Source organism: Ceratotherium simum, chromosome 20 (genome assembly GCF_057802395.1).
Source record: "Ceratotherium simum simum isolate JZ-2026a chromosome 20, ASM5780239v1, whole genome shotgun sequence".
Classification (NCBI taxonomy): domain Eukaryota; kingdom Metazoa; phylum Chordata; class Mammalia; order Perissodactyla; family Rhinocerotidae; genus Ceratotherium; species Ceratotherium simum.
The window spans coordinates 56,511,073-56,536,632 of record NC_141919.1 but is presented as its reverse complement, the minus strand read 5'-3'; the positions used below and the strand labels follow the sequence as shown (position 1 = coordinate 56,536,632).

At 36.0% G+C, this 25,560-nt stretch overlaps 1 protein-coding gene and 1 pseudogene across 1 annotated transcript in view; one reads left to right on the top strand and one right to left on the bottom strand.

Moving 5' to 3' along the window:
• Positions 1 to 5,728, top strand: part of LOC101400673 (uncharacterized) — a 29,345-nt gene extending 23,617 nt beyond the window's left edge. The window contains exon 4 of the mRNA XM_087444837.1: positions 4,033 to 5,728. Within this exon, the coding sequence (XP_087300963.1) occupies positions 4,033 to 5,222 (1,190 nt within the window). The 3' untranslated portion in view covers positions 5,223 to 5,728. The remainder of the gene's footprint in view (positions 1 to 4,032) is intronic.
• Positions 5,729 to 24,807: 19,079 nt separating this feature from the next.
• Positions 24,808 to 25,560, bottom strand: LOC147914477 (uncharacterized; annotated as a pseudogene).

Genomic DNA, 25,560 nt, shown 5'->3' with positions numbered 1-25,560 from the left:
GAATAGTGATTCTTGCGGGACAGGAAACAAAGTCGTATGATTGCCTCCTCTTACTGCCGTAAGAGATACTCTAGTATGCAACACAGAAAAGAAGTGAGGCAGAGCTCAGCAGGCTCCCTGAGTTGAGATGAAGCTGAGAGTCAGAGTGATCAAGGCAATAAGTGTTCAGAGGAGTACTAAACAAGAGAGCACTAAAGTGAGGGAATCTTCAAGATCTGCAGAAGGTCATCTTTGAGTGTTCAGCACAGTACTATCAGCAAATGGGAAACTACCTGAGGCTGGCAAAAAAAAAATTTCAAAAGATTGGAGTGAACCATGCCCAACACTCACACAAGGCAAGGAACAATACCAGTCAGATTGGAAAAATTCATAATTCATGGTGTATTGGTTAGACTCCTCAGCAATGGCTTATCTTAGTAGTGGGGATAGGAGACTGGTCAATAAAAAGCGTAATGCTTGGGATTTTCCTAAAAACGTCATTAAGGAAAGGATCAAACTATTTTCAAGTAATTTAACTGGATCCCAGAACAAAGCTCAAGAAGATTTAGGGGAATGCAAAATACAGCACTCAAGGTAAACCTCATAGTGTGTAGCATTCAATCAAAGATTACTATGCATGCAAAGGAGGAAAAAAAAAAAGAAGACTCGTAATGATGGGAATTTTTAACCAATCAAAATTAACCCAGAACTGACAAATATTAGCATTAGCAGAAAACATTGACAATGATAATTATAAATGTTCAAAAATTAAGTAGAGACAGACACACAGTATATTTTTCAACTCAAATTTCATTTCTAGAGTTGAAAACTACAATGTCTAGGTTGAAAAATACACTGGATGGGGTTAATGATGGATTAGACATTGCAGAAGACATTAGATAGTGCAGAAGAAATTAGTGAACTTGAAAGCAAAGCAATACAAACTTATCTAATATGAAAGAAAAATTTTATAAAGAGCATTAGTGTCTGTGGGATAACTTCAAGCAGCCTTATCATACAAGTATTTGGAGTTCCCCCAAAAAGAGGAGTGGTAGCAGAAAATTTTTTGAAGAAATAATGGCTGAAACTTGACAAAAACAGATCCAACAAGCTTAGTGAGCCCATAGCAGAAGACACATTTAAGAAAAAAAAGGACATGTCATAATCAAATTGCTCAAAGGCATTATAGATATTTCAGGTTTCAAGATTTTTATGTTCTTTAGTCCTAGAGGAAGTTTCAGTTAAGCAAGGTAATAAGAGTCTGTCAAATGGTGTATGTTGTATCACAGTGACTGGAAATTTTCTCATCCAAAATCTGACTGGTTGCCTCTGGGTGGCACTCACTAGCTTTTAAAATAAAGCCCAGTCTACAGTCCACACAGAGCTTTGGAAAGAATTTGTTGGTACCAGCACTCCAGCTTCTAACAGGGCATCAAAGTGGTAATCTCTTTTTTTCCACCAGGTATCCTATTCTGTTTCAAGTTAACAACCTTTTTGAGCTGTGGCAATTCTGTTGGTTTCTGTTTAGCATTTCTACTCAATATTAACTAAACTGAATTTACATGCCTTCTGTTTTACAATACTAAATAAAGGAAGTATTCCTAGACAAACATAAGGTCTGTTCTTGTCATATGTTCAGGTAGAGGAGATGCAACCACTTCACATAAATTGTGTTCATTTCAATTTTTATCCAAGCTTTCAACTAAATCCCATCAACTATTACATTTTCATATCCTCCCAATCTAAATGTAGTCCTCAATAAGACTTCACCAATGGGTTTTGAATCATGGTGTATTGGATTCCCATGTCAAGGAGTCCCAGAAAAATTTCTTCCCTGCCCCTTGGCCATTTAACCCACACATTTGCATGTGGCCTTGGGTCTCCAGCCAGAGGTTGGGCCAAAGGGCCTTAGCCCTTTGCTCAATCCTTATACTGATTAGTTCTCCACAGGCAATTTGAAGTCAAATTCCTCATTGTTATCTTTGCCTTGAAGTTTTCTAGCTTCTTTCAAACCAGGGTAAATACAGCAGATTTGTTTAGTGCCCTTCAGTGTTGGACTGACACAGGCTTCTGTTGATCCACCCCATCTCCAATAGTGCTGCATTAAGACCTTTGTTTTGCTTCCATCATTTTTTGCTTTATTCTCATTTCTTAGCCATTCAAAGATTTCCACCTTTCTTTGATGAGTCCCTTGACTCTCACCTTTATTTTTCTCCATTTTACAAATCACTCTAATTGTCTTAGCTATCGTTTCAGCATATTCTTTTTCTTTGGTAGTAGCCCTGTGGCTGTAGCTCAGAATGGATGAAATACAAACTTGACATGGATTACAGGTAACAATAACCAAGGGATTGTGCATTAATCTTGTTTCTTTTTACTTTGCTTTTTCTTATGTATCCTATGAGCCAACTCCTCAGGAGTTAGATCTATCACTTCAAAATTTCGTTGGTAACTTTTACCTTCAGTAACTGATTGCCACATAGCTGCAGTTTTATTCTATGGTTACTAGGTGGCCATTCAGGAATCTAAGTTTCATCAGCCCCCACACTCTCATCTTTCTCATCCTAAACAGTACTTTTGCCATATTTCGGTGAACCAGAGTCATTCTAGCAAATCCCACTTCTGACACCATGTGCAGTCAGGAGGTCCCCAAGCCCACCTTAAGGTTCAGTGAGTTACTAAAATGACTCAGATTTCAGAAAAGCTGTTATACTCACATTCACAGTTTATTACAATGGAAGAATACAGATTAAAATCAGGGAAGAGGCACATAGAGGAGGGTGCAGGAGAGACCAGCATGAGCTTCCAGTTGTCCTATTCCAGTGGAGTCATGTGGACAGCATTTACTTTTCCCAGCAATGATGTGTGACAGCACAGAGTATTGGCAGCCAGAGAGGCTCACCTGACCTTTTGAGTTGGGGTTTTTATTGAGTGTTAGTCATGTAGGCATTGCTGACTGCCACTTGGCTGCCCTCAGTCTCCAGGTCCCTCAGAGGTCAAGTTGATACTGCATGACCTAAAGCCCCTATAATAAATCACATTCTTAGCGTAGATTATCTTGCATGGCCCAAGCAAGGCCTCTAGATCAACAAAGAATCTTATCAGAGAGGATATACCAAGGCCTGAGAGTTTACCTACCAGGAACGGGTCAAGGACCAAACCTTTGGGAAAGGTTAATCCTTTACTGCATAGGGACTTAGAGTGATTTAGTGATTTGCTCCCCAAATTTTAAGCTAGTATTTCAGTGCTGGGGTACAAAAGTACCCAGTTCCCCTAATTTTACCTCAAGCCCACATTGTTACACATTTTATTCTTTTCCTATTTATCTGAACTTAACAGCTGACTTCGCCCTCAGTCTCTTAGCCTTTGCTGAGTAATGTTCCCTCCACTAAGGTTATGTTTCATGGAATTCCCAAATAGTGTTTTCATTGAAGTCCCCACAACATATGGAAGTCCAGCCACAGAAGTCTTCTCTAACTGAATTCATGTCTGACTCATCTGTTTTTCCTTAGGTTATAACTAGTCTGGATTTCTACCTCCTATTAACCTACGTTCAGATCATTTTCAATATATTACTTGTTAGCAAACTCTCTGTCCTCCTTTCACCTCAGAAACATCCTCTGGTTTTACTTATTATCATATTATCTTATGAGATAAATATATTCCTCCCCTTTTAGATTACACAGTATGATATTATGTGCATAAAAATATATATAATTAACCAATTCTTCCTTCAATTTGGATGATCACCCAGGGTAATATATATTTGACAAGCATCCCAAATAATTCTGAGTTATACAAGTTTTTGATTATCGTTAACTTAATCTTTTTCCTTAATCATTTTCCTCATCTTTCTATGTGGACTTTCTTCACTCTCTGTTTTCTTTTTTCATTTTCTGAAATTCATGGCTATATTTCAGTAGTGTCTTAACCATTCACTATTAGAATTTTATTTGAAAACATTTTCAGTTTACTTCCACCTTTTCTAGTGTAGAAGTTTTATTTCTCTCAGAATAGAAAAAAGGTAAATGTTTGATATTTATTTCATTTCAGATCAAGCATCAAAGTCTGTGACCAGGAAACCATCTTTAAGGAAAAAAATTAGTAATGTAAAAACATTCCAATTGGAGTTAATGGAAAGAATTAGAAAGCCAAGTTCAAGTGTCAGAGATGTTTGGGAGTATAAAGATCAGTTTGAGAGACAAAAGTTGCATCAGGAGGCACATTTAAGCCAAGTAATAATCACTCATGAAGATGTACCTGCTTTCAAACAGCATGTATCTCTTACTCTACATAAAAAAATTGAAAATGAAGAGAAACCATATGAATGTAAGGAATGTGGGAAGACTTTTAGTCGTGGCTCACAACTTACTCAACACCAGAGAACTCATACTGGTGAGAAACCCTTTGAATGTAGGGATTGTGGGAAGGCCTTTAGTTGTGGTTCAGCACTTACTAAACATCAAAAAATTCACACTGGTGAGAAACCTCATGAATGTAAGGAATGTGGGAAATCTTTTAGTTGTGGCTCAGACCTTTTACGACATAGAAGAATTCATACTGGTGAGAAACCCTATGAATGTAGACAATGTGGGAAGGCTTTTAGTTGGATCTCATACTTTTCTCAACATCAAAGAATTCATACCGGTGAGAAACCATACGAATGTAAGGAATGTGGAAAGGCTTTTAGAACTAGCTCATACCTTTCCCAACATCAGAAAATTCACACTGGTAAGAAACCATATGAATGTAAGGAATGTGGAAAGACATTTTGTTGGAGCTCCTATCTTACCAAACATCAGAGAAGTCATACTGGTGAGAAACCCTATGAATGTGTGGAATGTGGGAAGGCCTTTAATAAGAAATCAAAACTTGTTCAGCATCAGAGAATTCATACTGGTGAGAAACCTTATGAATGTAAAGAATGTGGAAAGGCCTTTACTAGGAGTTCAAGCGTTATTCAACATGAGAGAATTCATACTGGTGAGAAACCCTATGAATGTAAGGATTGTGGAAAGACCTTTAGTTGTAGCTCATACCTTTCTCAACATCAGAGATTTCACACTGGTAAAAAGCCCTATGAATGTAAAGAATGTGGGAAGGCATTTAGCTATCGCTCAAACTTCACTGTACATAAGAAAATGCATACAGGTGAGAAACCCTATGAATGCAAGAACTGTGGCAAGGCCTTCACTAGGAGCTCAAGCTTTATTCAACATCAGAGAATTCATAATGTTGATTAACCCAATGATTGAAAGGACTGTGTAGAAGACATTTTCTTGGTTCTGAGTCTACATAACTGAAGAGAATGCAAACAGTGGAAACACCCTATGAAGAAAATAAATGTTGGAAAACATCAATAGTTCGAACTTATTTGGCATCAGAAGTACCCCATGAGAGTAACCATGGGGATTTACCATTTAAAATTAGTATCTATAATTTTTTTTCATACTCAACTTTTCAAACCATTTCAAATCTTACTCCAAAATATGAAAGTGCCTAAACTGGTCATTTTCCCTCAAATTCTTATCTCAGCACCATGTAATTATTAACTTATCTCACTTTTATGTTTCCTCTTGTTGATCTATATATTCTTATTTAAGTTAGCCTTATGTTTTGGGACCCTCTTTTCTACTAACTTGATCCTAAATATCTCTGCTTGCTCTCATTATTTAGTTATATAAATTTAATACTTTATAATAACTGAAATATATCTTTTTGTTTGAAAAGATTGCTTTTATTTTTCCTTTATAAAAGTAATACCACAAAATTTTAGAAAATATAGAGAAACATGTAAAAAGATGACTTGCAATTCTATCAACTGGAGCAAACCACTGTCAAATAATTGGATCAGATCCTTCCAGCTTTTGTTCTTATGATATATTAACGTGCTATAACTGTACTTTCATTTGCCACTCCTATACCAGAGAAATTTTCCTGTCCATTGTTAGAAATCCTTTATTGTTGTTAAATGCTTTCATTATGGGGCTGTATTTACCAAATACATTTGATGCTTTGCCTTTAATTTGGGGAGCTCATGAACAATGTCCTAGATCAGCATTTTTCTAGATGTCTCTGTATGCTTATCTTTTTCTTTTAGGAAAATTAATTTTTTTGCAAATAATGCACAAATACATTCTACTCTCGAAAAGATTTAAACATGACATATTCCTAAATTCCTGTTTCGTACCTACTCAAATCCCTGTACGCTCTCCAAAGGTAACCACTGTTATCAGTTTAGTCTTCATCATTCCAAATCTTTGATCCCTATACAAATATGTAAGTATGTTTTGTGGTATTTTGTGTATGCATTATGCAATAGGGATATTCTACTTTGTAGCATGATTGTGAGGATCAAATGAGTTAATAAACCTAAACTTCTTAGAACAGTACCTGTTGCATTATAATTATTCAGTAAGTGTTAGCCATCATGATTATTATTTGTAGAAAGGAACTTAAATATATTGTGTACCACAGTCAGTCTTACATATTTCTTATGATAGTTATTGTGTTATCAATAAAGTAAATATTAGGAAGACTTATCAGCAATTTTTCATTATTGAACATGAGATAATTCATTCCAAAGAATTAAAAGCAAAAACAGAACCTAATATGAAGGAAACACTTTATTCAGACCTCATCCTTTAGACTGCATAAAAATATCATGCAAAAAAAGGGCAGAGGAAAGATGTAGTAATGTGTCTTTATAATCAGTTCCAGAGAAGGAAAATCAATATAGAGGTCATGCTTCTGGATCAAAATCATAGTAATAACAAAAGACTTGACAGTAATAGTATAGCCTAAAATATCTGAATATCCATTTAATGCCCATCTAAGTAACCATTAACGTAAAGTGGAAATCAAGACTAAAATTGCAAAATCTCTGGAAGAGAATGAATGGCAAAGAGCTCACTGTATAAAAAAACCTGAAGGGTATAGCAAATACTATATCCAGTAAAATACATAAGACTAATGCATGACATGTCAGAATATCTGCAAGATTAATAATCAATTGCTGATTAATTAATCAAACATAAAAGTCATTTTTTAACAAAAAAGCACAGTAAAATAAACCAAAAAGCAATAAAAGGAAAGTATTAGGACATAGAGGCAGAAATAATTGACATAGAAACATAAAAAGTAATGAATCAATAGTATGGAAATATTTTATTTTTTAAACAAGCAAAAACAAATTGTTGATTCTGATGAAAAAACTATAAAAGTTGCGAATAAACAATGTAATGAATAAGTAATGGGTAGACATGACAAATGCATGCAAATTTAATAGTCTTTAAATCAGTACTATATTACTACTATTCTTAATACATTTCAAGTTCTAGACATAATTATAATTTTTTTAATAAAATGTAAACTTCTAGTATTGATCCAGGAAAAGGTAGAAAAATCTTATTAGACCAATAATCTCAGGGAGAAAAAAAGTAAATTAGAGTTAAATACCTACCCCTAAAGAAGTCACTAACCCAACATGTGGGAATGAGAAGTTAAAAATGTACAATATTTAAGGAACTATTCCAGAACATATAACTATGTGCAAAGCTTGCCATCTTCCATGATAAATCTAGCTCTGATGTTAAAACTTACCTAGATTGAAAAAAAAAAAAGAACCTGGCCTGTTTCATTTATGAAAGTATGTTCAGGCATCTGAAATATATAAACTATAAATTTAGTTGTACAAAGAATAAAGGCATATAAGACTAAGGAATGTGACTTATTTCAAAATAATAATATTTACAATTATAATAATAGGTAAGGTTCTAAGTAAAAAGATTGAAAAAAGTTGTGATACAATTCTAAGGACTTCTGGATGTGTTCTTTTGAGTTGAGTTAGGATTGAAAAGGGAGGGTATTCCATACATACACATATATCCCTTTTTAATATTTAAATAACATACAACTAGTATCCTAATTTTTAATCATTAATTGTTAACCCACCAAAAAAAAAAAAATGAATGGCCAACACCTTCAGCAGTGAGCAGTCTATGATATCATATGGTCATCCATTATAATCTGTAACACCCTGTCCTTTTCCTTGTATTGTGTAGCCCTGACATCATTTTTATTAATCTGTCACAGTCCAGCAGTTTCCACCATTTCCGTACACTATAGCAACTAGGTTTTATTGCAGTGAACACAATGCAGAACATAGTAGATGCCATTATAAAATAAATTACTGTGAATATAATATTGAGTGACTTGGGGTACTCATAGGTCACTGAGTTACCCATTTCAAATGCCATGTTCACAGGCATATGCTTTATTTTTCTGAGTGTGTCCTAAGGAACACTGTTCCCCCAAAGTGCTTCCTAGAAGAAGGGTTCTGTTATCAAGCAAGAGTGAGAAACACCATAATAAATTTCTCTCTGGGAGACACCCACTATAGATAAGCATATCAAAAGGCTCAGAAACCTTGTAATTTAAGTGTAAAAAAGACAAAAAAGCACAATTTACATTTTTAACCCAGCATGATTCAAAATAATTTTATTTTAAAATCCCCTTTGCCTCTAACAGATATCATCTTTGGGATTTGAATATAACTTCGTATTTGCTTAACTAAGAAGTATGGCTGGGAGGATAAAGACTCACAATTTGGCCACTAAGGGGTTTCCTGTGCCTATTGTATTATAGACAGCAACCTACCTGACATATGTGTGGGCTAATCGTTTTCTGCAGAGGGAAAATGCATGACGCCAATATTCACAAAGGTAATTTTTTCTTTCAACATTTTTATTAGTCCTGTGAGAGAGTTTTTAAAAATAATTTTTAATATTATAGTATATCTTAATAGGAAAAAGTGAGATTGGCATGTCTTTCATAAATCAATTTGAGAAAATCAGAGGTGCCTTTCTTAGTGGTAAAAATGTTAGCAAATAAAAGAATAGACAGGATAAAGTAACTAATTACAATGTTGACTCCGCCTCTACTCTTAAAATTTACTGTTATTAACTGATAAAATTCCCTTTTTCCTGTATGTAAATATATTACAACCTTTTATTAAACTCCAAAATTACAAAAATAACACATTTTCACAATCAACAGTGAAACTACATAGAAGTGAAGGAAAAAGTGTTTATCTCCATCTTTATTCTACAACCTCCCTCCTCTAAGCAAAAAAGCTATTGTTGAGGGCTCAATATATATCTTTTCATACCCTTTCTGAATGTTCATGCAAACTCCTTTATATATAAATGTTGCTTCGTTTTTTAAGAAAAGTGAAATCATGCTATACACATTTCTCTGTGGTTTTCTAATTCAAAACTACATCTTGGATATCCTTTCCTGTGTGTGTGTGTGTGTGTGTGTGTGTGTAAGATGGAGGGAACAGTTGTGGAGGAACATTTATTGTTTTCACCCCTTTTATTATAACAGAAGCAAATCTTCTCAGTGGTGAATTTGGTTTAAAAAGGTGTGCATAGGAAGCCAGAGGTGGAGCTAGAGGGAGGATGGCAGCATAGGAAGCACTAGGAGTCTGTCTCCCCATGTAGCCATTTGCACTGGCAGACTCTGATGTAACTATTTTTGAATGTTGGAGAAGGGTTGGATGGTAATTGTGGTTAATTTTGGTCAATTTCAGCTCTTAGTACAGTAGCAGCTATCCATCAGCCCAACCCCCAGCACCATGGCAGATATTCATTGTTTCTGGAACAGCTTGCAAGCAGCTTGTGGGTGCCAAAATGAGCAAGAAGAACTCGGTCTTCCAAAATCAGGGATCGGTGCTGATCACTGATTACTGTTTCTGATCTCAGAGGTGCAGGCATAGAGGCAGGCAGCCACTTTTTGCAAGTCCTTCTCACTCTGGCTGAAGTAATTCTAGGGGATTTGAAGGGATATTACTTTTCTTCTTTTTTCTTTTTCCCCTTTAGAGAGAGAGATATTCAATGACCAGGACATTCACAAGCAACCACACATACAGTGGAATTTATAAACTCACTTTGCATGCCCAGAGAAAGGCACAGGCTCAGAAAATACCTAAAAAGTCCTTAAGTTTACATGTTAGGCTGATCCTCAGCACAGAAACACCCTACAACAATCAAACAAAATGAAACAAAATAACAAACCCTAGGGAAGGAAAAGAATCGGATTTTCAGAGTTACCACATTGTGAGACTTAAATGTCCAGTTTTCAACAGCAAAAAAATCACAAGACATGAAAAGAAACAGAAAACTATGATACATTCAAAGGAAAAAAAATCAACGAAACTATCCCTAAGAAAGATCAGATGGTGGACTTACTGGACAACAACTTTAATGATCTTAAGCTCAAAGAGTTAAAAGAAAACATGGACAAAGCCAATAAAATTATATATGAACATAATGGAAATATCAGTAAAGAGAAAACATAAAAATGAACAAAAAGTCTAGAGCTGAAAAGTTCACTACTTGAAATGAAAAATTTACTAGAGGGAATCAAAATCAGATTTGAGCAGGCAGAAGAAAGAATCAGCAAACTTGAAGATAGGACAATTGAAATTATACAGTCTGAGGAACAGAAATAAATAAGGATTAAAGAAAAGTAAACAGCCTAAGGAACCCATGGGACACCATCAAGCATACCAACATACACATGAGATTTCCAGCAGGAGAAGAGAGAGAGAAAGGAGAGGAGAGATTATTTCAAGAAATAATGGTTAAATATTTCCCAAATTTAATAAAAGACATGAATATAAACATCCAAGAAACTCATTATAATCAAACTTTTAAAAGACAAGTACAGAATCTTGAAAGCAGAGAGAAGTGGCTTATCACATACAAAAGGTCTGCAATAAGGTTGTCCCCAATAAATTTATAGCTATAAATGCTTACATTAAAAAACAAAAAAGAAATCAATGACCTAATGTTACAACTTAAGGAACTAGAAAAAGAAGAGCTAACTCCAAAGCTAGCAAAAGGAAGGAAATAATAAAGATTAAAGCAGAGCTAAATAAAATAGAGAATAGAAAACAATAGAGAAAATCAAAAGTTGGTTCTTTGAAAAGATCCACAAAATTCCCAAACCTTTAGCTAGATGGACAAAGAAAAAAAAAAGACAAATTACTCAAATCAGAAATGAAAGTGGGGATATTACTACCAATTCTACAGAAATAAGAAGAATCATAAGAGAGTACTCTGAGCAACTACACCAATAAAGTGGATAACCTAGATGAAATGGCCAAATTCCTAGAAACAGAAAACCTACCAAGTCTAAGTTACAAAGAAATAAACAATGTGAATAGACCTAGAACTAGTAAGGAGATTGAATCAGTAATCAAAAATCTCCCAACAAAGCAAAGCCCTGGACCTGATCATTTGGTGAATTCTACTAAACTTAAAGAAGAACTATTACCTGTCCTTCACAAACATTTCCAAAAAATTAAAGAGGAGGGAGCACTTCCTTACTTATCCTATGAGGTCAGCATAACCCTGATACCAAGGAAAAGAAAACTGCAGACCATACATCTTATAAATATAGATGCAAAAATCCACCAGAAAATCCTAACTCAAATCAATAGCATATTGAAAGGATTATACTCCATGACCAAGTGGCATTTATTCCTGGAATGCAAAGAAGGTTCAACATATGGAAATAGATCAATGTAATATGCCACATCAATAAAGTGAAGGAAAAAAACCACATGATCATCTCGATGCAGAAAAAGCATTTGACAAATTCAACACCCTTTCATGATAAAAACACTCAAGAAAATAAGAATAGAAGGAAACTATGTCAACATAATAAAAGCCAAATATGAAAAACCCACATAATACTCAATGGTGAAAGACTGAAAGCCTTTCCTCTAAGATCAGGAACAAGGCAAGGATGCCCACCTTTGCCAGATTATTCAACATAGTACTGGAAGTTCCAGCTAGAGCAATTAGACAAGAAAAAGAAATAAAAGGTATCCAAATTGGAAAGGAGAAAGTAAAAATGTCTGTTTGCAGATAATATGATCTTATACATAGAAAATCCTAAAGACTCCATAAAAAAAGCTGTTAGATCTAACAAATGAATTCAGCAAAGTAGCAGGATACAAAGTCAACACAAAAATCAGTTGCATCTCTATACTCAGTGAACAATCTGAAAAGGAAATTACCAAAAGAATTCCAATAACAAATAGCATCAAAAAGAATAAAATACTTAGGAATTAACTTAACCAAGGAGGTGAAAGACTTGTACAATGAAAACTATAAAACATTGCTGAAAGACATTAAAGATGATAGAAATAAATGGAAACACATCCCATGTTTATGTACTGGAAGACTTAATATTGTTAAAATGTCATTACCCAAAGCCATCTACAGATTCAATGCAATCCCTTTGAAAATCCCAATGACACATTTTGCAGAAATAGAAAAACCCATCCTAAAATTCATATGGAATCTCAAGGGACCCTGAATAGCCAAAATAATCCCAAAAAAGAACAAAATTAGAGGACTCACGCTTCTTGATTCCAAAACTTATTACAAAGCTACAGTAATCAGAACAGAGTGGTATTGTCATAAAGACAGACATATGGATCAATGGAGTAGAATAGATAGCCCAGAAATAAACCCTTACATATACAGTCAAATGATTTTTGACATGGGTGTCAAGATTATTTCAGGAGAAAGGATAGTCTTTTCAACAAATGGTGCTGGGAAAACTGACTATCAACATGAAAAAGAATGAAGTTGGACCCTTATTAACACCATAAACAAAAATTAGCTCAAAATGGATCAAGGACCTAAATGTTAAGACCTAAAAACAATAAAACTCTTAGAAGAAAACAGCTTCACAACATTGATTCATGTTAAAAGCTTCACAACATTGATTTGGCAATGATTTCCTGGATATGACACCAAAGGCACAGGCAACAAAAGAAAAATAGACATACTGGACTTCATGAAAATTTTTAAAATTTGTGCATAAAAAGACACTATCCACAGAGTAAAAACGCAATCATAGGATGGGAGAAAATATTCGCAAATCATATACCTAATAAGATATTAATATCCAGAATCCATAGAGAACTCCTAAAACTCAACAAAAAAGACTGATTCAAAAATGGGCAAAGGACTTGAATAGACATTTCTCCAAAGAAGATATATGAATGGCCAATAGACACATGGTAAGATGTTTGACATCACTAATAATTAGGAAAATGCTAATCAAAACTACAGTGAGATATCACCTCACAGCCATTAGGAAGCTACCATCAAAAAAAACCCCAGAAAACAAGTGTTGGCAAGGATGTGAAGAATTGGAAACCTTGTGCACTGTTGGTGGGAATGCAAAATGATACAGCTGCTGTGGAAAACGGTATGGAAGTTCCTCAAAAAATTAAAAATAGAATTATCATATGACTCAGCAATTCCACTTCTGGGCATATACTCAAAAGAATTGAAAGCAGGGTCTCAAAAAGATATTTGTACACCCATGTTCATAGCAGCATTATTCACAGTAGCTAAAACATGAAAGCAACACAAGTGTCCATCAACCAATGAATGGATAAGCTAAATGTGGTACATATATACAAGGGAATAATAGCCTTAAAAAGGAAGGAAAATCTGTAATATGTTACAACATGGATGAAACTTGAGGACATTATGCTCGCTGAAATAAGCTAGTCACAAAAAGACAAATAATGTATGATTCCACTTATATGAGGGACTTAGAGTAGTCAAAATCATAAAGACAGAAAGTAGAAAGGTGGTTGCCAGGGGCTGGGGGGAGGGAAGAATGAAGAGTTATTGTTTAATATGTATAGAGTTTCAGTTTTACAAGATGAAAGTTATGGGGATGAATGGTAGTGATGGATGCACAACAATGTGAATATGTTTAATACCAAGGAACTGTACACTTAAAAATGGTGAAGATGGTAAGTTTTATGTTGTGTACTACAACACAGTAAAAAAAGAAAGAAAAATTGATAACACAATATTGGCAAAGGTACTGGAGAAACAGGTACTTTTTGTTTCTAATGAGAGTACAACCTCTATTAAGAGCATTTTGGCAAAATCGATCAAATTTAAGATGCATGTAGCCTTTGACCCAAGTGAAAATGGTACTTCAGTTTAGTTTAAATTTGTATTTCACATATTATGAGTTTGAGCGTATTTTCATATGTTTAAGAGCCATTGGTATTTTCTTTCATATTCTTTTCCCATTTTTTCTTTTGGGTTGTTTATCTTTATTGATTTTAGGATATATTAGGAAAGTTACCATTTTGTCTTTTCTATATGTTGCAAATTCTTTTCCCAGTTTGTCAAATGTGTTTTAATGCTCTTCATGGGGCTTGTAATAGGCAGTTTCTGAGATGGCCTTGATGATCCCACTTCCTGGTATTCATGTATGTGTATTCCCCTCTCCTTGAGTGTGGGCTGGACCTAGTGACTCATCTCAAACAAGTAGAAATAGCAAAAGTGATAAAATATCACTTCTGAGATTAGGTTACAAGGAAACTGTGGCTTCCTTCTTGCTTGTTCTCTTTCACTGTCTTGCACTGCAAGAAGACAGCTGCCATGTTATGGGATGCCCTATGAAGAAGTCCACATGGCAGGGAACTGAGGGACACCTCCAGCCAATAGCCAGTAAGGAACTGAAGTCTCAGTCCAACAACATACAAAGAACTGAATCTTACCAACAACTGCATGAGTGAGTTTGGAAGCAGACCCCAGACAAGCCTTCAGATGAGGCAGTAGCCCCAGACAACAATTTGATGGCAACCTAATGAAAGACCTGGAGCCAGAGGCACTAGCTAAGCTGCACTCAGATTCCTGAGGCACAGAAACTGTGAAATGATAAATGTTTGTGGTTTTATGCTGCTAAGCCTTGGGCTAATTTATGCTACGATAAATAATACAGGGGATTTTTCTAAACTAAAAATTTCAATCATCTATTTGTTGTTAGTGCTGTTGAGTTGATTCTGACGTCTAGCAACCCTGTATACAGCAGAGTGGAACCCTGCCTGGTCTTTTTGAGCCATCCTCTCATCTTCTGGCACTCTATCAGACAATGCTCTGCTGCTATTCATGGGGTTTTCATGGCCATTTTTTGGAAGTGGGTGGCCGGGTCTTTCTTCCTAGTCTAGCTTAGTCTGGAAGCTCCACTGAAATCTGTCCATAATGGGTGACCCTGTTGGTATTTGAAATATCAGTGATGTGGCTTTCAGCATCACAGCCATATGCAGCTGCTACAATATGACAACTGACAAGTGGTGTGGTTCCCTGACCAGGAAATGAACCCAAGCCATGGTGATGAGAGTGCCAAATATTAACCATTAAACCACCAAAATCATCTATAGGATGAGGATAATAAATTTTACATCACAGAATTGTGAAGACAATTAAGTGATAGAATTATAATGTATTTTAAAATCATTTATGTAGTTTCACAACTTTCATAGTGAAAACTTACAAACCCACAATGTTAAGATGAAGTGAACAAAAGAGAGAGTGATAACTCTAAAAAGAGAGATATTCTCTCATAATTCCTACAGGCTTCTATGGGAAATAATCACTTTCAGTAATTATTATTATTTTTTATTTTTCATCGTATAACTAAATGTTTGTACCCTTTTACCAACTTCTCCCTAGTCCCCCACTCCCCAGCCCCTGACAACCACTTTTCTGCTGTTTCTATGAGTTAAAAAAAAAATGTTTTTTTTAGATTCCACGTGTAAATGATGCTATGCAGTATTTGTCTTTCTCTAGCTGGCTTATTTCACTTATCCTAATGCCCTTGGGGTTTATCCATGTTGTTGCAAATGACAGGATTTTCTTTTTTAAGAATGAGTAATCTTCCATTATACATATACCTACCACATTTTCTTGATCCATTCATCTGTTGATGGGCACCTAGATTGTTTCCACACCTTGCCTATTGTGAATAATGCTGCAAGAATCATGGGAGTACAGATATCTCTTGAAGATAATGATTTTGTTTCTCTTGGATATATACCAAGATGTGAGATTGCTGAATCCTATGGTAGCTCTATTTTTAATTTCTTGAGGAACCTCCATACTATTTTCCATAGTAGCTGTACCAGTCTACATTCCCACCAACAGCACACAAGAGTTCCCTTTTCTCCACATCCTTGCCAGCATTTATCTTTTGACTTTTTGATAATAGCCATCCTAACATGTGTGAGGTGATATCTCATTGTGGTTTTGGTTTGCATTTCCCTGATGATTAGTGATGTTGAGCACCTTTTCATGTACTGTTGGCCATTTGTATATTTTGTTTGGGGAAGATGTCTATTCAGGTCCTTTTCTTTATTTTTTAATTGGATTATTTCTCTTTTTTTGCTATTGAGTTGTATAAATTTCTTTTATATTTTGATATTAACCCCTTATTGGATATGTATGTGGTTTGCAAATATTTTCTCCCATTCCATAGGTTTCCTTTTCATTTTCTTGATGGTTTCCTTTGCTGACCAGAAGATTTTTAGTTTGATGTAGTCCCACTTGTTTATTTTTGCTTTGGTGTCAAATCCAAAAAAAAATCATTGCCAATACCAATGTCAAGGAGCTTTCCCCTCGTGTTTTCTTTTCTGAGTTTTGTGGTTTCAGGTCTCATGTTCAGCTCTTTAATCTATTTTGAGTTTATTTTGAGTAATTATTTTAAAATTAGGTCCTCCATAATTACCTTGTCAGTTACCTAACTCTAACCCTAACCCTACTGTTTATTTTAACTTTGCTTTGTTTTCTAACAGAATAATGCTATAACAAAGGAGTGAAAAGATCTCAAGTAATCAATTTCTGACCTGGCCCACAGGGCAGATAAAAAAATTCAAACTCAAAAACTATCAGTTGCCCTTATCTATGGAGTAGTAGAGCATTGCCTCAACACAAAGCTTTAACAAGAATATGTTGTAATTTAGATAATTAAGAGAAACTTGAAAATGCATGTACTACCAAAACTCAATAGTCCTACTTTCTATACTGGGGAAATCACTTATGTGCAGTTCAACAAATAATCCCAGTCCTAGAAAAGCACTTCCATAGCATGTGCAGCATTGTGCACTCTCGTTCTAAATGTCAGACCTTTCAGAAGTGCATGCCCTGCAGTGGTGTACCCACTACCACAGAAAAGACGTGTGCAGAACCCAGGGCCTGAAGTGATGGCCTCCAATAAAGACAGAATGATGCTCTCAGCTGGAGGTGCATGTGGTTCGGGTTTTTCACGTCATATCACCTATCCTGTGAAATAAGAATAGACTTAATTTCCAATTTTCCCAGGAAGTAGAATGAGGTATAATAACTTGGAAGTCCTTCTCCAATCATTTTCTCTTGGGTAAACCTACTTTAGGTCTATTTGAGCACAAACAGCTCTAACTTTACTAGATTTCTTAAAGAATTGGCTAAAATGCCAGAATCATTGTTTCCTTTACCTTTCACTGAAAGGTGATATCCTGAAAAGTCACTGTATTAGTCTGCTAGGGTTGGCATAACAAAATACCACAAACTGGGTTGCTTAAACAACAGAAATTTATTGTCTCACAGTCCTGGATACTGAAAATACAAGGTCACGGTGTCAGGAGGTTTGATTTCTCTTGAGGCCTTCCATTGGCTTCCAGATGGCCAGTTTCTTGCTTGTCCTTACATGTCCTTATTTTTGTGTGCACATATCCATGGTGTCTATTCCTCTTCTTATAAGGACATCAGTCATATCGGATTAGAGCCCCACCCTTATGGCCATTTAACCTTAATTACCTCTTTAAAGGCCCTGTTTCCAAATACAGTCACATTGGGGTGTTAGGGCTTCAACATATGAATTTTTGGGGAAACACAATTTAGTCCATAACAATCACTGTTCCCATTCAAAAGAAGAAGGAAAAGACGCTCAACAAGTTTTACATATTTTGGGAAAGGGAGCACATATAATAATTGGCACCCACTTATACTTATGGGTATGGTCATTTTTATGTCTATATCCAATCTCTTATCTCCAAAAGGAAAACTCCTGCATATGGTAGGTGCTACATGGACACCTGCTAAATGTGAAATGCTGTGAGATGAAAGCACATCTGTACCTCTTTCTACTTAACAGATGAGAAGCAATGCAGAGAAATTTTTTTAAATGATCAGAGTTTGACTCTAATAGGTGGTAGAGTCTGGTAGAGAGCTCTTTCATTTGTGCTCTGAAACTAAAGGAGATCACAGTTAGGGTATGCAGTGGATGACTAAAATAAGAAGGCCACTTTTCAGTATCTGTGGCCTGAGATAGAAGCTTGAAGAACGAGTCAAAGAATTAGAAGGAGAAATGGAGGACATTTTTTGGTGAACTAAGAAAACAGGCTCAAGAATTAAGATGGATCATAGCTGGGGTAAATTATGATATTTTTACAGAACTTGAGTATGCTGGATTAAAACATAAAAAATGTTAGGACCAGTCCTGTGGCCTAGTGGTTAAAATCAGCATGCTCTGCCCTGCACCTGGGTTTGGTTCCTGATAGCAGACCTACACCACTCATTGGCAGCCGTGCTGTGTCAGTGACCCACATACAAAATAGAGGAAGATTGGCACTGATGTTAGCTCAGGGCAAATCTTCCTCAAGCAAAAAGAGGATGACTCACAACAGATGTTAGCTCAGGGCCAATCTTCCTCAGGAAAAAAAAAAACAAAAAATGTTGACGTTAGAAGTGGCAGAGAGGTACTAGTGGAGCTAGAACAAGAGGTGCAGATTTGATATTATGTAGGCTCTGTGGGAGATATGTTAACACAAGCCGTTCTATGCAGTTTGCTCTTACTGACTCATTTCTTAAGAAAAATTCAGCAGCTTTGTTTAAAATAAGCAACCTGGATTCTTATTAAAGTGTGACAAGGTAACATTTAGATTTTGACATTATCTCCACACATTGAGAGTGGTAAACTGAGCCATGTTGCCCGTAGTGCTATATCAATCAAGATTTTCATGAATGAAAAACTTCCAACTTAAACCTTTAAAACTTATTACCATAATTTTCATCTTGATTGATCTTACACCAGAGCATGCTTGAAATAGAGATGACCTCTTTCTACTTCTGGATCTTCACCGAGAACAATAACAGATTTGTGTATTTGGTAGGGAACCCTCTTTTCTCCCACCAATTTATTGTGCTTTTTGGCATCATCTGCTATCTCTATCTAGACAAACCTTAACTGTGCTATAGGCCAGGGGTTTACTAGAGTTGTGGAAATAGCAATTTAAAAATTGACATATTACTGCCCTCTTAAAGCTTACATTCTTACTAAGGATAAAGAAGCATAACACACACACAAACACAAATCAGATAGTGAGAAGTGCTACCAGATAAAAACCACAGAAATAGGATAGAGTGGGGTAGCTTTCATTTTGACAATATGATGGGCAATGTAGGCTGAAGAACTCCTCATAGAAAATTCCTACAGATGCAGGCTCTATTAAGAGTCCCTTAGAACATATTATGGACTGTTAAGAATTAAGGGAAATCATTTGAAGATGGGAATGACATGAAAGCATACTACAGCTGTTGGAATCCTCAAAGGGTACCCACCAGACCTTGGTGTCCTGGAGTTTCCATCATAATAGTCACATAGCTGTAGGGGAGAAGAGAGAAAGCCTGGGGCCCACTTATGGTGTGGTAGATACTAAAAACATAAAACTCAGAAACTGAAATGTTTATCTCCTTAAAGAAGGAGAAAAGCAGGAAAAAAACCCATCTCACAGTGTAAGACAAATAAACAATGTTTGCTTTCACATTGGTTCTAAGTGCAGGGGAAAAAAATCTCCCCTGAAAATTTGTGGTCACATGTAGGCCCCTCACATAGGTTTAGAAACCTAACACAGTATTTGCAAGGTCTTAAAAACTGCAGGGCATGAATTTTAACTTAAAATGAATTCATTGCTAATGTCTCCAGTGCATGGTAGAAAAAAATGCAAATGGTCTCTAAAGAAGTATACTTTTAATCCAGACTTCAAAAAATTCCCAAAGACAAAATTCCAAGGAATATAAGCCAAAAAAACCAACCACAGAACCACACTAGGAAATAAGACTACATAAATGAGAGTAAACAAAACCAAAACTAACAAAAAATACATCAGAACCAGAATCATGAAGACTTCCCATATTAGAATTATCAAAGATAAAATGTGAAATGATTATGTTTAATGTGTTTAAAAATGAGTCAACTAAAAACATGAGAAAATAGAATGTGACTATCAAAAAATGACCAGGCACCTTTACATTTGGAAAATAACCAAATAAAATTTCTAGGAAAAAACCCATAAATAATATTAAATTCAACTGAAGTGATAAGCAACAGATTAGACTTAGCTGAAAAAAGGAATTATTAAACTGCAAAATAGACCTTAAAAGTATAGAGAATGCAACAGAGAGGGGAAAAAAACAGATGGAAAAAAAAAAAGTAAGACATGGAGAAGAGACTGAGAAGGCCCAATGTATGTTTAATTGGAGGTCCAAAAAGAGATAAAAGAATGGGGAAATGCAATATGTGGCTTAGATTTCTACAGAATTGAAAGATACGAATCCTTAGATTCAAAAATTACATTGAATCTCAAATAAAATAAAAATAAAGTGACATCTAAATATACCATGGTGAAACTGTATGATGCTAAAAGGATAAACGAAGAAACTCCACAGAAAATACTACACAGTGTTTATCAATATGTACATACATATACAGGAAGCATATACATAAAAGTAATGGTGATGGCTACCCCTGGCACAAGCAGAAGGAGAGTGAAATTTAAAAAGTGGAAATGAAGGGGCCAGCCCCATGACTTAGCAGTTAAGTGCGTGCTCTTTGCAACTGGTGGCCCAGTTTCAGATCCCAGGCACGCACCGACGCACTGCTTCTCCAGTTATGCTGAGGCGGCGTCCCACATACAGCAACTAGAAGGATGTGCAACTATAACATACAACTATCTACTGGGGCTTTGGGTAAAAAAAAGGAGGAGGGTTGGCAACAGATGTTAGCTCAGAACTGGTCTTCCTCAGCAAAAAGAGGAGGATTGGCATGGATGTTAGCTCAGGACTGATCTTCCTCACACACACACACAAAAAAAGTGGAAATGAAGGGGCCAGCCCCATGGCTTAGCGGCTAAGTGAGTGCGCTCTGCTACTAGCGACCTGGGTTCAGATCCCAGGCGTGCACCAATGCACCGCTTGTCAGGCCATGCTGAGGTGGCATCCCACATACAACAACTAGAAGGATGTGCAGCTATGACATACAAATATCTACTGGGGCTTTGGGGAGAAAAAGGAGAAAAAAAGGATGAGGATTGGCAATAGACGTTAGGTCAGGGCTGGTCTTCCTCAGCAAAAAGAGGATTGGCATGGATGTTAGCTCAGGGCTGATCTTCCTTACAAAAAAAAAAGTGGAAATGAAGAACAGAAAAAGAAAAATATGCAAGAAAATTAAATTGTTAAAATGTTAATTTTATATAGTAGATATATGGTTGTTTAGTATATTACTCTTAAAAAATCTTTCAATGTCCACATATGAAACAAGAAGTTATTAGAAGGATATTTATTTGTGTAACCTTGGTGTGGGGAATACTTCTAAGACAGACATGAAAATAAACCACAAAGGAAAAGAGAGATTTTCTATTAAATGGAATATAAACACATACATGCATATGTGTATATACACACATGTACACACACAAATATATATAGCAAATGATACCAAAGACAAAAAATCCCAATAAATAAGAAATAAATGATGATATTCAAAACCTAAATATAATCTATGCAAATGTTTAAAATAAAAGCTCCATTTGATCTTGATGTAGCATCTGTCCTTAAGGTGCTATCCTTGAACACAGGTTTTCTCAACAGCAGTACTATTGACATCTTCAGCCAAATAATTCTTTGTGTGTTGGCGGGGGCTGCCACGTGCATTGTACATTTAGCAGCCTGGCCTCTACCCACTGGAGGGGTCCAGTAGCACCACCTCCTCCTGAAGTTGTAACAATCAAAAACGTATCCAGACATTGCCAGCTCTCCCTGGGGGGGAAGTCGCCTGTTTGAGAAGCATTGCTCTAGCATTTTGAACAGGATAATGTGAGCCTTGTGTGATGAGTTGATATCTGTTCCCTCAAGATGTCACCTCTAAAATTATCTTATTCTAATTATGTCTAAAGGCAAAGATCTGCAACTATTGTTTTCTCTCTGTTAATTGGCATCTTAAGAAATGTTTATCTTCTTGAACCAGTTTTGGTGACATATATATCTAAAAAATTATGCCTTTTCTCTAGATTTTTAAATTTATTGTAATAAAATTATTATAGTTAAAAATCTTCATCACATCTATAGTTACAACTCCTTTCTCACTCATAATGTTGGATTGAGATATGACCTGTTTTATCAGATGAGACATGATAAAGTCTAGCAAATTCAAATAAACTAGATTTTTGTCTATTGTTTTCTTCTCTGTTTCATTAATCTCTTAATTTTTATTAGACTCTTCCATCTATTCGTTTCAGTGTTTGTTTTTTGTATGTTTGTTTGTTTGGTGAGATAGAGTGGCCCTGAGCTAACACCTGTGCCCATCATCCTCTACTTTGTATGTGGGACACCACCACAGCGTAGCTTGATGTGTGGTGTAGGTCCACACCTGGAATCCAAACCCATGATCCCCAGGCCGTGGAAGCGGAGCGTGCCAGTCTTAACCACTATGCCACCAGGCTGGCCCCTCAGGATTGTTTTGAAAATTTTCCCCAGTTTCTTAAGTTAAATGCATACTTATTCATTCAATAAATATTAATTCAGTACCCACTATGTTCTGAAGATACAGTGTGAAAATGATAAAAACTTCCCTTGACTCTTAAATATGATGCATGCATTAACTTCTACTGAAAACAGCTCTGGCCATATCCGATATCTTGATATACTAGGGGATCATTGTCATTCCATTTAAGAGTCTATTCTCCATTTCTTTTTAAAAATAATTAAGCATGCAGATGTTACTAAATTTCTAAGAGCTTAGAATTTTTCACCATCCATAATTGTAGAAAATAAAAATTTTACAACTTTTGCTTTTGGAAATTTGTTATATTTGAAGTTACTTCACAAAACACGTTAAGAGCTATACTATTAATAATCCCACACTTGCTTTATCATGGGGTTATTATTTTCTCAGTGTGAATTTGCAAACATAGCAAAAAAGATCTGAATAATGGCCTTCTGATATCCAATCCATTCTGAAGTTAATTTTCTTACAAGCAGTAAGAGATAAATCCTTTCCTAGTTAATGAAATATAAAGGATTATCCATTCATTTTTAATGCCTAATAATACTACTAGTGATAGTGATATTGTCAACACTTATTGGGAACATGTGGCAGACAATATATGGGTTGAAATATTTAATTCCCTCCACCTTAAAAATGAGTAAAGAGGAAAAGAGCAGGTAAGTTACCTACTCAATGTTCCAGTAATAAGAGAATGCTAGAACTAAGATATGTACTATGGGTTTACAAAAAAGTTTTCTAGGGGCTGACCTGGTGGCATAGCGGTTAAGTTCGCACATTCCGCTTCGCAGCCTGGGGTTCACCAGTTTGGATCCTGGGTGCAGACCTACTCACCGCTCCTCAAGCCATGCTGAGGCAGCATCCCGTATAGAACGGCCACAACCCTACAACTATGATACACAACTATGTAATGGGGCTTTGGGGAGAAAAAAGGAAAAGAGGAAGATTGGCAGCAGATGTTAGTGCAGGGCTAATCTTCCTCAAAAAAAAAAAAAAGATTTCTAGTAAGAGTTATCTCAAGTTTTATAAAGTCTAAGTTGTGATGGGAGGATTTTCTACATTCAAATTTTTACCCAGAATAAATTTTCTGATGCTAAGGTATAAATAGGAAGCAAATGGGATTTATGTGTACAGGATTTTCTTCCAGTAAATTGTTACATAACTAATGCATTACAAATCAAAGTGACCCTCTATTAATTTATGAACTTACTGATACTGAGTAAGTTGTGAATCCTAATGAAAGGTTTTTATGTATTCCTAACACTCCTAGGTTTCTCACCATTGCAAATTATGTGATGTTGAACAGGTCTGAGCCATGAAGAAAGGCTTTCCTACATAGCTTACAAAGAGCTTTCTTGCCAGTAGGTGAGCCATGACTAAAGAACTTCCCACTGGGCCGGCCCCGTGGCTTAGTGGTTAAGTGCACGACCTCCACTGCTGGCGGCCCGGGTTTGGATCCCAGGTGTGCACCGACACACCGCTTGTCCAGCCAGGCTGAGGCCACGTCCCACATACAGCAACTAGAAGGATGTGGAGCTGTGACGTACAACTATCTACTGGGGCTTTGGGGGAAAAATAAATAAAGACCTTCCCACAGTCTTCACTTTTCTGTTCCAGCCTGTATCCCATCTCTGATGGTGTATAAGTTTGAGCTATAATTCAAGGCCTTCCCACGTTGTTTACATTCATAGGAGGTTTTTTCCTTCGAAAATGAATTCTTTAATCTTTAAGTTTTGAGCTAGGACTAACAGCCTTCTCACGTTTCTTACATTCATAGTATTTATCACAAGTATGCATTTTCTGATGTTGAGTAAAGTATGAGCTCTAAATAAAGGCTTTTCTAAATTATTTATATTCATAGGGTTACTCTAAATATGAATTATCTGTTGTAAAGCTGTGAGCCACCCAGGAAGAGCTTTGCACCTTGCTTACATTCATTTTTTTCCTCCAATCTGAAGTCTCTGATGTTGAGTGAATTTGGAGCTCCAGATAAAGGCCTTCCTACATTCCTCACATACATAGTGTTTCTCACCAGCATAAATTCTCTGATGTCGAGTAAGATGTGATTATTGAATAAAAGCCTCACCACATTCCTTACGTTTATAAGGTTTTTCGCCACTATATTCTCCGATGTTGAACAAGGTGTGAACCATGACTAAAGGCCTTCCCACAGTCCTTACACTCATATGGCTTCTCACCAGTATGAGTTCTCTGATGCTGAGTAAGTTCTGAGCCACAGCTAAAAGCCTTCTCACCAGTATGAATTCTTAGATGTTGAACAAGATGTGACAGCTGAATAAAGGCCTTCCCACATTGTGTACATTTATAGGGTTTCTCACCAGAATGGATTTTCTGATGTCTAGCAAGTTGTGAGGCATGTCTAAAAGTATTCCCACTTTCATTACATTCATACGATTTTTCTCTAGTATGAATTCTCTCATGTTGAACAAGGTGTGATAGCTGAATAAACACCTTCCCACATTCCCTACATTTATAAGGTTTATCACCATTATGAATTTTCTGATGTCGATTAAGTTGTCAGCCATGACCAAAGGCCTTCCCACATTCCAAACATTCATAGGGTTTCTCTCCAGTATGAGTTATCCAGTGTAGAGTAAGTTGTGATCCACAACTAAAAGCTTTCCTACATTCCTTACATTCATAAGGTCTCTTGTTAGTATTACCTCCCTGATGCAGCTCTTGAGAATTCTTATGAAAAGTCTTATGAATGTGTGCTGCTGCTGGGTGCTGGCTGAAAGTATGCATATTTTCATATTTCCCTTGCCTGAAATATTCCTCCTCAGTTCTCTGTTGTCTTTCACATAGGCCTGTGAAATTGGATCCATCAAGGTGGTTCTTTAATCTTTCCAT